The sequence below is a fragment of the Amblyraja radiata genome, chromosome 26 (genome assembly GCF_010909765.2).
Source record: "Amblyraja radiata isolate CabotCenter1 chromosome 26, sAmbRad1.1.pri, whole genome shotgun sequence".
Taxonomy (NCBI): Eukaryota; Metazoa; Chordata; class Chondrichthyes; order Rajiformes; family Rajidae; genus Amblyraja; species Amblyraja radiata.
Genome location: NC_045981.1, coordinates 7,440,604 through 7,453,934, shown reverse-complemented (window position 1 = coordinate 7,453,934; position 13,331 = coordinate 7,440,604). Strand labels below are relative to the sequence as shown.

At 55.1% G+C, this 13,331-nt stretch overlaps 1 protein-coding gene across 1 annotated transcript; it reads left to right on the top strand.

The window, feature by feature from the left end:
* Positions 1-5,025: 5,025 nt before the first annotated feature.
* On the top strand, positions 5,026-13,331 carry patl2 (PAT1 homolog 2). Its single transcript, XM_033043958.1, has 9 exons — positions 5,026-5,115; positions 5,407-5,524; positions 6,455-6,552; positions 8,665-8,807; positions 8,962-9,112; positions 9,366-9,494; positions 12,262-12,350; positions 12,757-12,906; positions 13,246-13,331. The coding sequence occupies exons 1-9, from the start codon at positions 5,026-5,028 to the stop codon at positions 13,283-13,285; spliced, it is 1,008 nt and encodes a 335-aa protein (XP_032899849.1). The 3' UTR covers positions 13,286-13,331.

Below are 13,331 nucleotides of genomic sequence, written 5' to 3'. Positions count from 1 at the left end.
GATTGGGCTGATTGGCTCCTCCCCCAAGCAATTGAACCCACTCTCCCCATGTTAAAAGGGGCGGGGCCTGGGAGTAATACAGATGGGAGAGCTCTGTGGAGTTGGGACTGAGCTGATGGAGGTGAGTGGAAGGTGGAGGGTGGGGATGGATATGGATGAAAGAAGGGGTGAAGGAGAGGAGTTGGTGTTTGGGTAGTTGGTGTTAAGGGAGTTGGGGTGAGGAGGGTGGTTGTGGTGAGGGATAGATGGGGTAGGGATGATGTTGGGGGGGGGGGGGGTGAGGTCAGGCAGGGCCAGAGCAGTGATGGGGGAGGGGGTGGCTGAGGGGGAACCTGGTCATTATGAAGGTGAGAGAGAGGGCAAGGTTTGGTATTGTCCCCCCCCCCCCCCCCCCACCCATCAATACTATAATTGATTCAATTGTCCCCATGCTAATTGGGGTGGGGCCTGGCTAATAATTGGGATGGGAGTGATGGCCTGGGCAGGTGGGACTGAGCTAATGGAGGTGAGTGGAGGCTGGACAGGGTTGAGTAATGGAAGGAGGAGAGAGGGGTATAGGCAGGAAGGAGAGTTAAGTTTGGGAAGTTAAGGGAGAGGGGATGGGTTAATTTGAGGGACCGTCCTTCACTCACACCCCCCGGGGACAAGGCCTGGGGAGGGATTAGGGGGGAGGAGGTATATGGCTGATAGAGGTGAAAGAAAGGGAGGGGTGTAGAGGAGGGGTGAAGGAAAGGGTGGAGTGTTGAGATGACTAGCTATGTGGAGGCAGAGTGGGGGACCGAGGGGAGTTGAGGGAGGGGGGAGTTTAGTGTGCTCGGGACGGTGGCAGTTAAGAGGTTGAGGCGAGGGAGTTAAGTTGCATGGAGGCAAGTAGGTTGGGAGGAGTGAGAGATGAGGACAGAGTGAGGGAGGAGGAGTGCTACAAGGGAGGAGGAGAGTGGAGGGATGAGTAAAGGGAAATGGAGTAATGAATGTGGGAGGAGGAAGTGGGGGGGGGGTTAAGGGAGCGGTGAGTGGAGGGAAGATGGATGGGAGTGGAGTTAACGTTCCTTCCTCTTGGAGCAGAAACCCCAATTCTCGGATGGTGCCGAATATCTTCAGGCGATGGAGGATGAAGAGATCGACTTGTACAACGAGGAGACATTCGGTGTTGGTGAGTCACAGTGGGGGGGGGGGGGGGGCGAGGCAGACCCCCCTCAGTCTGAGACCAGGGGTCACCGTGTGTCAGGCTTGTCACCGTCCTGTATCCCCTCCGGTACCGGGTGTCACCGTGCGTTACGTCCCCCGTCCCCTCCGGTACCGGTTGTCACCGCGCGTCAGGACCCGTCCCCTCCGGTACCGGGCGTCACCGCGCGTCAGGACCCGTCCCCTGTCCTCTCCCCTAATTCCCAGCCCTCTCTCCCCCACAGATGGAGACGAATTTACCGGTGACGTGGATCTCATGTGCGAGGCGCTGGGGCCGCGGGCGGGGGAGGGGCGGCGGAGCCCCCAGGAGGAGACTGCCTCGCCCGTCGGCCCATCCCCGTTGGAGGGGGAAAGTGCGGCCCGTGAGTGGAGGGGAGCAACGGGTGGCATGGAGCTGAAGGACCCCGCTGTCATGGAGGCAGTTCATGGCCTGCCCAGCATAGAGGTGAGGGGTCAGGGTGGGGCGATGAATGCTGTCAAATTGCTGCCATCCCCCCCCCCCCCCCCCCCCCCCCCCCCCCCCCCCCCCCCAATCCCTAGATGGGCCGTAAATACAGGCTTGGGCTGTTTCCCCTGGAATGAGAGAAGAATATTAAATGATGTGTTGTCGATGGGGTCAACAGTCTGTACCTTGTTTCCCTGGATGGAAATATCAAATAGTTGAAAACTTAGTTTGAAAGTGAAGGGGGCAACATTTAAAGGAGATGTTTAAAGATTTTTTATACACAGAGGGGGGTGAGTGTCTGGATCACACTGCCAGGGATGGTGACGGAGGCAGATACAATAGTGGCATATAAGAAACTTTTGGTGGGGCACATGGAAATGGGGGGGGTGTAAGGATATGGTTCATGTACAGGCAGATGAGATCAGTTTAACTTGACAACATGTTCCGCACAGGCATTGTGGGCCGAAGGGTCTGTTCCTGTGCTGCACTCGTCCCTGTTGGATGTGAAAGCTGCTGGTATTGATTCCAAGGTGATCTCTTCTCCACCTCCCATCCCCCTCCTCCCATCCCCCTCCTCCCATCCCCCTCCTCCCATCCCCCTCCCCCCATCCCCCTCCCCCCATCCCCCTCCCCCCATCCCCCTCCCCCATCCCCCTCCCCCCATCCCCCTCCCCCCATCCCCCTCCCCCCATCCCCCTCCACAGAGTGTGGACAGTGCCATCGTGGACACTGGGGACAGCTCTGATTGGGAGGAGTTCAGCATTTCCCAAATGATGGTGAGTGAGTGAAGCCCCGTCCACCAGCGTCCCGTCACCGACTCGCACACGCCCGGGGTCAGACACGCAGTACACATGGAGTGAGGCTCCCCTCACACTCACACACTCACGCCATCGCACATTCACGCCATCGCACACTCACGCACACTTTCCCGGGTGGTCAGGCGCACAGCGACACTCCCTCACGCTGCCCTCTTCTCCCTCCCAAGGACCGTGCATTCCTGAGATCGGTGGAGGACGGCTCGTTCTTTGGCCCGGGACGCTGCGCTCTCGACGCTGTGCGTTCTCCGCTGCCCCGTCCTTTCCCAGGATGCCCGGGAGCAGTAGCTCCCAGTTTGGGGCAGAAGAGACTCCTCCTGGGTCTGGCTCGGCTGCCGATGGTGAGGGTCAGTAATTGGTCCTCGTCCCCACCAACCCCACCTCTGTCACCCCCTCCTTCCGGCCCCTCCCTCTCCATGTCACACCCTCCGATGGCTAAACGTCTCCCTGTCGATGACCCCCCCCTCTAGCCTCTGCACCCCTCCCCATCTCTCCATGACCTCCACTCTGCTCTCCCCTCCCTTCTCTGTCTGCACGCCCCCTACCCCTCCCCCCCCCTTACCCGGCTGTCTGTGTCCCCCTCCACCCAGGCCGCCCGTGCGTCCGCTCGCCGCTTCACCCCCCCCCCTCTCTGCGCGGCCCCTCTTGGCCACTCTGCCTGCCCCACCTCGGGGCCTTGACCCTCTCTCCCTGTCTCCCAGCCCACAGGTAAGGTTGACTCGCTGCAGTTCCACGGTCCGACACCTGGGAACAAGATGCAGATGAGGTTTGGATCTCCAGCCCCACGTTCCCCTTTCAACCACTCCCCCCACCTCCTCGAAGCCTACAGGTATGTACACTAGTGGAGTGGGGGGGGGGGGTATTTGTACACACACTCTCCAACCCACTTCCCCCCCCCCCCCCCCCTGCATGTGGGATTTATAGTGAAAATCCCCCATAATTTTATAATGGGATCCCATTACCAGTTTGTGTACAGGTGTCCCCCTGAGAGAACGATAAGGTACACAGCTATTTTTTTCTTTTTAACCGAAAATAATTTAATCATATTTAAAATAATATTTACAGTACAATATAAAACAAAACAAAAGCCACCACCACGAGTCATACGGAAATACTAAGTGAAGCATATAACTATCCTTCGCTCCATAGATGCTGCCTCACCCGCTGAGATGCTCCAGCATTTTTGTCTACCTTTGATTTTCCAGCATCTGCAGTTCCTTCTTAAACGTGCTATATTACAATCCACATCGAGGATAACTTCTGCCCCACCCCCCGGTGCCCAGTGGTCCCGGATAGAAACAGTACACAGCTGGGTATTTGTTCTCCCCATAGACCATGGAGCAAGGTGGTCAGTGATGGAGTTAACTTTTAAAGCCCCCCCCTCCCCGTAAATGTTTTCATAGAACCTCCCCCCCCCCCTTGTTTTAATGGGGAATCACTCCCCCCCCCCTGATGTTTTAATGGGGATCACCCCTTAAATATTTTAATCAGGACCCCCCCCTTTAATGTTTTAATGGGCACCTCCCTTTAATATTTATGTACAGACCCCTTAATGTCTCTGTCCCCCATTATTGTTAATGTGCCACACAGCCATAATTTTCCTAAATATTCTCTTCCCGTTTGCTCAACTGTCGAAAGGTCGTGGGATTTTGAATTTCTCACTCACCTTGCCTGATCGCTACCCCTCTCCGCTGACCAGAATGTCGAAAGTATGACCCTTAAAGGGCCTGACCCACTTACACGACATTAATTTACGACCTTTTTTACTCGTGGACATTTTCAGCATGCTAGAAAAAACGCCCCGACCTACTTGATGCCACGAGTACCTGCGACTAGCATCACAGCCTGCTACATCCTACCTACGTCCTTGTGACGACCATGCTGCGAGTATGAGTCGAGGACAAACTCGGCAGAGGTCGTGAATTAGGTCGTGAAAGTGGGACAGGCCCTTGAGCCTTTCCCACTTCCCTCATTCCTCACTCTACGTGCATGTGCATTCTCTTTAGGTACCCGCACCAGTCCACCACAGCCCCTACACCACTCCTTCTCTGCCGCACTGCTGATTCGGAGAAGGGGTGGGTTTCTTGAGGAACGGGTTGCTTTGTCACACGGCCACCCTTTGTCTCCCCAGGTTCCCTGAGCATGTGGCACAATTCCACCCACAACATCGACGCCTTCTCAGCCAGAGAAAGCAGCGGTTTCAGAGGTGAGTCTGAGACAGCGGTCAGTGTACGAATATCAGTGAGAGTGAGTCAGAGTGAGAGTGAGTCAGAGTGAGAGTGAGTCAGAGTGAGAGTGAGTCAGAGTGAGAGTGAGTCAGAGTGAGAGTGAGTCAGAGTGAGAGTGAGTCAGAGTGAGAGTGAGTGAGAGTGAGAGTGAGAGTCAGTCGTACAGATATCCCCCGAGAGTGAGGGGGACGGAGAGACACTGGTCAGTGTACAGGTATCCATCCCCATGAGAGAGAGGGACTGAGAGACACCAGTCAGGAGAGACGCACACGCAGCAGCTGGGACTTTGCTTTCTCCCCACAGCCCATCGAGGAAGGTGGTTGGTGAAGGAGTTGACGTCTATGCGAATCTGATGACCGACAAAGAGAAAGCCTGGATCATAAAGTTACAGATGATCCAGCTGCAGAGTGAAAATCCACGTCTGGATGACTATTATTATCAGGTGAAGAGATTAGCGCAGTTAGACCCCCCCCCCCCCCCCCCCCCCCCCCCCCCCCCCCATCCTCCCCCCCTCCGCGACCGTTCACCATGGTGGGTCAGAACCCCTTTCCCTCTTCTCCTCCCCCCCCCCCCCCCCCCCCCCCCCCCCCCCCCCCCCCCCCCCCCCCCCAGCATCCCCTCCTTCTCTAGGATGGGGCATCATGGTGTGTCACATCCCCCCGCCCATCCCCTCCCCCTCTGGGACCAGGCATCCTGCTGCAACGGGCCCTACTAACAATGTGATTGACAACAGGAATATTTTCGGAAACTCGAACGGAAACTCAGTGAGATGGAACTCGGGGAGAAGTGGACGAGGGAGCCCCAGAAGTTGGTCACTCCCTACGTTCAGAAGGCAGAGATGTATGATTCTGGTGAGTGAGTCTGGAAGAGTCTGCCCTTGACAGGACGGCAGTGGGAGGGGAGCTTCACTCTGTGTGTCTGTGTGTCTGTGTGTCTGTGTGTCTGTGTGTCTGTGTGTCTGTGTGTCTGTGTGTGTGTGTGTGTGTGTGTCTGTGTGTCTGTGTGTCTGTGTGTGTGTGTGTGTGTGTGTGTCATAGTTATACAGGACAACTAGGCCCGACTCATCCATGGGACCAAGATGACCCATCTACACTAGTCCCACCTGCCCACGTTTGGTCCGTATCCCTTTCAACCTGTCCAATCCATGCACCTGTCCAAATATCTTTTAAATGTTGATATAGTACCCAACTTCCTCCTCTGGTAGCTTTTACCGTATACCCACCACCCTCTGTGTGGAAAATGGTGCCACTCAGAATTAAAGGACTTTCTTTTAGGAAGGAGATGAGGAGAAATGTATTTTGTCAGGGGGTGATGAATCGGTGGAAATCTTTGCTGTAGATGCCAAGTCAGTGGATATTTTTAAGGCTGACATACTGTTGATTTTTGATTAGTTATGGAGAGAAGGCAGGAGAATGGGGGTTAGGATGGAGAGATAGATCAGCCATGATTGCATCACACGCTTCATGCTGCCTCGGCAAGGCCAGCAGCGTAACCAAGGACCAGTCTCGCCCCGGTCTCTCCCCTTTCTCCCCTCTCCCATCAGGCAAGAGGTGTAGAAGTTCGAACACCTCCAGATGCACGACAGTTTCTCCCCAGGTGTTATTGGGCAACTGAACCGTCCTCTCATCTGCTAGAGAGCAGTCCTGAACTTCCATCTACCTAATTGGAGACCTTCAAGCTATCTTAAATTGGACATTATCTTACCCAGTGTTTGACGCCTGGGGAAAGTGTATGACGAACATCTCTCCCTCAGTCACTCCCTTCTCCCTTTCATCCCACAGTCGTTCACATCAAGGGGTCCCTGGGACAAGTCGCCGTGTCGACCTGTTATAGTCCACGCCGCGCCATTGATGTCGTTCACTTGTCTGCTCCGGAAGAGGTAGGTGGGCATTTAGGGGAGAGGTGTGGGCAGGACAGAGCCTGGGAGGGGTGTAGGTGTTGGAGGGGGGGGGGGAGCCGAGTGGGACAGGGAGGTGGGGGGGAAGGGACTGAGATGGGGAGGGGGTGTGGGGGCAGAGACCGGGCGTGTCGGGACCGGAGATGGCTGGGGTGGGGAGGGGATGTGGAGGCCGGGGGAAGCAGAGATGGGGTGGGTGTGTAAGGGACGGGGAGGAGGTGACAGACTGGGATGGAGTGCAGGGGCCATAGGGGAGGGGATCTTGGGGCCGGAGGGGATGGGGGAGGTAACTGAGTATAATTCTCCTCCCTCCCTCCAGGACTGTAGGACCTCGGGACGACCTCGACTCAGGCTGTTGTATCACATCGAGGAGGTGGGGGCAAGATGGCCGCTGCTGGCCCCCGGCACGGGGGGGGGGGGGGGGGAGTGGGACAGCGGAGCGGGGAGGGGTGGGGTGGGTGGGGGGGGGGGGGGGGGGGGGGTGGGATGTAGTGGAAGAGGGGCAGGGAGTGGGGGATGGGTGAGTAATGGGGGAGGGGAACGGTGGGGAGGTGAGGTTGCTGGATATAGGGGGCAGGATGGAGGATATGGATTGGGGGAGAGTGAGGTGGGAGGGAGATGAGGGGGCGAGGAGATGGGGAGGGAGAGAGTGGAGTGTGTGAGTAAGATGAGATGGGTGAGGCGAGGGATGTGGAGAATACTGAGTTGATGAGAGCAGAGCTGTAGTCATGTATATGGACTTCGACAAGGCCTTTGACGAGGGAAGCAGGGTAGGCTGCTCTGGAAGGTTAGATGGCATGGAATCCTGGGAGTGCGAGCTGACATGATAGACCATAGGTGCAGGAATAGGCCATTCAGCCCTTTGAGCCAGCACCACCATTCAATGTGATCATGGCTGATCATCCCCAATCAGTACCCTGTCTTCCTGCCTTCTCCCCATATCCCCTGACTCCTATCTTTAAGGGCCCTATCTAGCTCTTCCCTGAAGTGTCCAGAGAACCGGCCTCCACTGCCCTCTGAGGGAGAGAATTCCACAGACTCACAACTTTCTGTGTGAAAAATAGAGAATTGGCTGCATGGAAGGAAGCAGAGGGTGATGGTGGAAGGTTGCTAGTGGTTTGGTACCTGGCCTGTTGCTATTTGTCATCTATATCAATGATTTGGATGAGAACGTGCATGGCAAGGTAGCAAGTTTGCTAATAATACCAAAGTGGGTGATTTTGCAGATATTGATGGTTGTGAAAAAATTCTGCAGTATCTGGATCGATTGGCCAAGTGGGGAATGGGTGATGGAATTTAATACAGAGAAATGTGAGGTGTTGCATTTTCGGAAGTCTAACATATGTAGGATCTAGACGGTGAATGGTGGGGCTCTGGGGCTGTTGCAGAGCAGAGGGATCTAGGAGTGCAGATGGTGGAGTCACAGGTAGATGGGGTGGACAAAAAGGCTTTTGGCACATTGGCTATCATCTGACTGAGTATAGAAGTTGGGAGGTCATGTTACAGTTGTACAAGAAGTTGGTGAGCCTGCATCTGGAGTATTGTATTCAATGTTGGTTACCATGCTATGGGAAAGATGCTGTTAAGCTGGAAAGGGTGCAGAGAAGAAATACGAGGATGTAGCCAGGTGTTGAGGGCCTGAGACATGGAGAGGTTGGGGCAGGCGAGGACTTTATTCCTTGGAGTGAGGGAGGTTGAGGGGTAATCTTATGGAGGTGTACATGATCATGATGATGGATGGGGTGGATGCAGAGTCTATTAAACCAATGGTTGGGGAATCGAGAAGCAAGGGGACATAGGTTTGATGGGGGGAGAGGGAGGCTGTGGGGAAGGGAGGGAAGGGGATTGGGAGGAGGGGAGAGGTGTCTGACCAAACCCTCTCGCTATCCTGTCTCTCCCTCTGGCTATCCCGTCTCTCCCTCTCTTCCCCCATCCCGTCTCTCCCTCCCCGTCCCCCCCCATCCTGTCTCTACTCGCCACCCCCACCCCGCCTCTCCCAACCCCACCATCCTTCTTCCCCGCTCCCCTCTCCCTCCTTCTCCCCCCCCCCCTTCTCCTCTTCCCCCCCCCCCCCCCCCCCCCCCCCCCTAACAGATGTACAAGAGGCTCCTGGCGTTGGGGGAGATGGAGACTCAGCTACTGTCTCTGCCGGAGGAGGAGATGCTTGGATATCGGGAGCTGAAGGAGCGGCAGCTCGGAGACATCTTCCGGATGCTGTATCTCGGGAGCGAGGGAGAGTGAGTGCCCCTGTCTCAGCCGGCAGACCCCCTCCCCCCCCACCCCGTCCCGTCCCCCCCCCCACCCCGTCCTGTCCCGTCCCGTCCCCCTCCGGAACCAGGTGTCATGGTGCGCCAGACGTCCTGTCCCAACGCTCCGTCCTGTTTCCCGCAGGGATCCGTGGTTTTTCCGGATACTGAGGGTGAGGAAGGGGGTACAGTTACTTGCCCGACTCTTGCCCATGTTCCAGCCCCCCCACTGTGCTGATGTGTTGGCCTCCATCGCCAGCTTCCTGCGCTCCTCTGCTGAGGACAATCTGGATGAGGTGAGGAGGGGGGGGCGATGAGGGAGGGGCGGGGTGAGGAGGAGGGGGCGGTGAGGAAGGAGGATGGAGTGCCGACATGAGTGTGGGTGTTGATGAGGGAGGGAAGGGTGGGTGGTGGTGGGGATGAGGAGGCTAGGAGGAGGGTGGGAGGGAACAGCGAAGAGGGAGGGGGAGAGGGTGAGGAAGGACTGTTTGCTGTACTAAGTTTATTTCTCTTCCCCCCCCCCCCCCCCCCCCCCCCCCGCCCACCCAGAGCCTGAGCCCCCTCTTCCCCTCCCTAATGCTGGCCATTCCTGGACTCTCCTTCCCTCAGCTGCTCGCCTCCCTCGCGGCACTGACCAGGGGGTGTGAAGCTTCCCTCCAGCGCCTCCTGCAGAGCAAGGTAGGTTCAACCCCATGACCCTGGCACCCACTCTCCGGCTAGTGCCCACCTCCAGGTCCCTGGCACCCTCTCTCCCTCCTGTATGGCACCCTTGTGGGGGAGGTGGGGTGGGGGGGAAAGAGAGGGAAGGTTTGGCTGCCAGTGACTGGTGGTGTTACACAGCAGTCAGTGTTGGGGCTGCTACTTGTGTTGTAGATCGATGGTTTGCTTGATGGAACTGAAGGATTTGTGGCCAGGTTCGAAACATAGAAAAATAGGTGCAGGAGTCGGCCATTCAGCCCTTTGAGCCAGCACCACCATTCAAAATCTAAAATCAGTACCCGTTCCTGCGTTTTCCCCCCATATACCTTGATTCCTTTCACCCGAAGAGCTAAATCTAACTCTCTCTTGAAAATACCCAGTGAATTGGCCTCCATTGCGCTGTGGCAGAGAATTCCACAGACTCACAACTCTCTGGGTGAATTTTCTTTGTTTTTTTTTGTTGCTTATCTCAGTCCTAAATGGCCTATCCCTTATTCTTAGACTGTGACCCCTTGTTCTGGACTCCCCCAAAATCGGTAAGATGTTTCCTGCATCAAGCGTCTCCAATCCCTTAATAATGTTATATGTTTCTATAAGATGCCCTCTCATCCTAAATTCCAGTGAATACCAGCCCAGTCGACCCATGCTTTCATCATATGTCAGTCCCGCGTTCCCGGGAATTAACCTGTTAAACCAACGCCGCACTCCCTCAATAACAATAATGTACTTTCACAAATTAGGACCAAAATTTCACACAATACTCCAAGTGCTGTCTCACCAGGGCCCTGTACAACTGCAGTAACTTGCTCCTGAACTCAAATCCTCTTGCAATGAAGGCCAACATGCCATTGGCTTTCTTCACTGCCTGCTGTACCTGCATACTTACTTTCACCGATGTACAAGGACACCCAGGTCTCGTTGCAACTCCCCTTTTTCTAATCTGACACCAATCAGATAATAATCTGCCTTCCTGTTCTTGCCACCAAAGTGGATAACCCCACATTTGTCCACATTATTATACTGTATCTGCCATGCATCTGGCCTCTCACCCAATTTATCCAAGTCACCCTGCAGCCTCATAGAATCCTCACCGCAGCTCACACTGCCACCCAACTCTGTGTCATCCGCAAACTTGGAGATGTCACATTTAATACCCTCGTCTAAATCGTTAATATAAATTGTACTTAACTGGGGTCCCAGTACCGAGCCTTGCGGCACCCCACTAGTCACTGCCTGCCATCCTGAAAAGGACCCTGTTAACTTCTACTCTTTGCTTGCTGTCTGCCAACCAGTTCTCTATCCATGTCAATACCCTCCCCCCAATAGCATGTGCTCTAAGTTTGCACACTAATCTCTTGTGTGGGACCTTGTCAAAGGCTTTTTGAAAGTCCAGATCCACTGGCTCTCCCTTACCCATTCTACTTGTTACATCCTCAAAAAAATTCCAGATTAGTCGAGCATGATTTCCCTTTCATAAATCCATGCTGACTTTGACCTTTGACTGCTATAACATAAATAATTGACACGAGCAACTTCCCCACTACCGATACAAGGCTAACTGGTCCATAATTCCTCGTTTTCCCTCTCCCTCCTTTCTTAAAGTGGAGATTCATTCAGCGGAACTGATCCAGAGTCGAATGAACATTGGAATATGATCACCAGTGCATCCACGATTTCCTGGGCCTCCTCCTTGAGTACTCTGGGATGCAGACCATCAGGCCCTGGGGATTTATTTTCCTTCAGTCCCAACAGTTTACCTAACACCATTTCCTGACTAATGTGGATTCCCTTCAGTTCCTCCCTCCCACTAGATCATTGGTCCTCTAATATTTCTGGGAGATTGTTTTTCTTTCTTAGTGATGACAGAACCAAAGTACTTGTTTAACTGTTCTGCCATGTCTGTTTCCAATTATAAATTCACCTGTCTCTGATTGTAAGGGACCTACATTTGTCTTCACTAATATTTTCCTTTTTACATATCTAAAGAAGCTTTCAGTCAGTTTTTTAATTCCCCGCAAGCTTTCTTTCATGCATGGATCTGAAGGTCGAGTCGCAGGTAGATAAGGTGGTCAAGAAGGCTTTTTGCACTTTGGCCTTCATTAGTCAGAGTATTGAGGGAAGAAGATGGGAGGTCATGTTGCAGTTGTATAAGATGTTGGTGAGAGACCCCATTTAGAATATTGTGTTCAGTTCTGGGCACCATGTTGTAGGAAAGATTGTCACGCTTGAAAGGGTTCCGAAAAGATTTACGAGGATGTTGCCAGGACTAGAGAGTGTGAGGTATAGCGAGAGGTTGAGTCTGCTGGGTCTCTATTCCATGGAGTGCTGGAGGATGAGGGGAGAGGTTATAGAGGTGTACAAAAGCATGATAGGAATAGCGGGGTAGATGCACAGTCTTTTGCCCAGAGTTGGGGAATCGAGGACATGGGTTCAAGGTGAAGGGGAAAAGATTTAATAGGAATCCGAGGGGTAACTTTTTTACACAAATTGTGGTGGGTGTATGGAACAAGCTGCCAGAGGTGGTAGTTGCGGCTGGGACTATCCCATCGTTTAAGAAACAGTTGGACAGGTACATGGATAGGACCGGTTTGGAGGGTTATGGACCAAGAACAGGCAAGTGGGACTAGGGTAGCTGGGACTTTGTTGGCCAGTGTGGGCGAGTTGGTCCGAATGGTGGTAGGGAGAGGGGAGCTGTATCTTTGTTCACAATCATTCTCATTCCTCCCATCCTGCTCTCCCCCTACAGTTCACCATCTCCTATCTCTACGCTCTGCTCAGCCATGGTGGGACCCTCCTCTCCCTCGTCTGTCCCGCCCGAGATGACTTGAAGAAGTGGTGAGTGTTACCGGGGTGGTGGTCCCTTTCGGGGGGGGGGGGGGGGGGGTGTAGTGGGGAGAGACCCCAGAGTTGAAGGGGAGACGAGGCGTTACCCCTGGGCCCTGTCTTCCTCCCTCCACCTCTGCCTGTCCTTGGGGCTGAGATGCTGGGTTCCATCGCTGCCCCTCCCAGAGACCCCGTGCCCTCCGCAAGTAGGAAATGCCCAGGCTTCGCAACCGGCCTACGGGCCTTGTCTCGCAGGAAAGGCCCAGGCTCTGTTCCTGACCTCGGCCTCTGGCTACCAGGCCGGGAGCTGCAGCTGTGTTTAGGAGGGGGGGGGGGGGGGGGGGGGTGTGCGCTTGGGAGGGGGGGGTGGGGGTTGGCATTAATGAAACGTCTAACACTGCCATTTGCCCCTCATGAGGACGGACCTGGTCTTCGTGGTGGCCCGCGAACTCTCCCTGATCCCAGAGTCGGACCTTGCTGAACCGCTGGAGCTGCCCAGTAACCTGCTCCCTCTCTTCTGCCGCCACCTCCACCCACAGATGGCCCATCGACTGCAGGGCAAGATCCTGTACGTGTCAACGAGACTGTGAGGGGTGTAGGAGCTGGAGTGGAGGGGGTTACAGGGATAGGGAGGGTCGTAAGATCTGTAGGATAAGGGGTCACAGAGGTGGGGAGGAATGCAGTGGCCAGAGGGGAGGGGGTTAGTGGCCGGAGGGAAGGGATGTAGTGGCCAGACGGGGTGACTGGGGTGAAGGGGCTGAAGGGGAGGGGGTGAAAAATGGGGAGGGGTGTTGTGGCTGGAGGAGACGGGGTTACAGAGGGGGGAGGGGGGAGGGTCTGGAGTGGGTGTTGGAGGCAGGGGACAGAAGTGGAGCAGTGTCTAACCCTCTCTCTCCCCCTCCCACAGCTCCAGGGTATCTGTCCCGTCGCCTCCCGCTGACCCGTGAGACGGACCAGCCCCCACCCCCCTCAGTCCGGAGTGCGGTGGGGAGG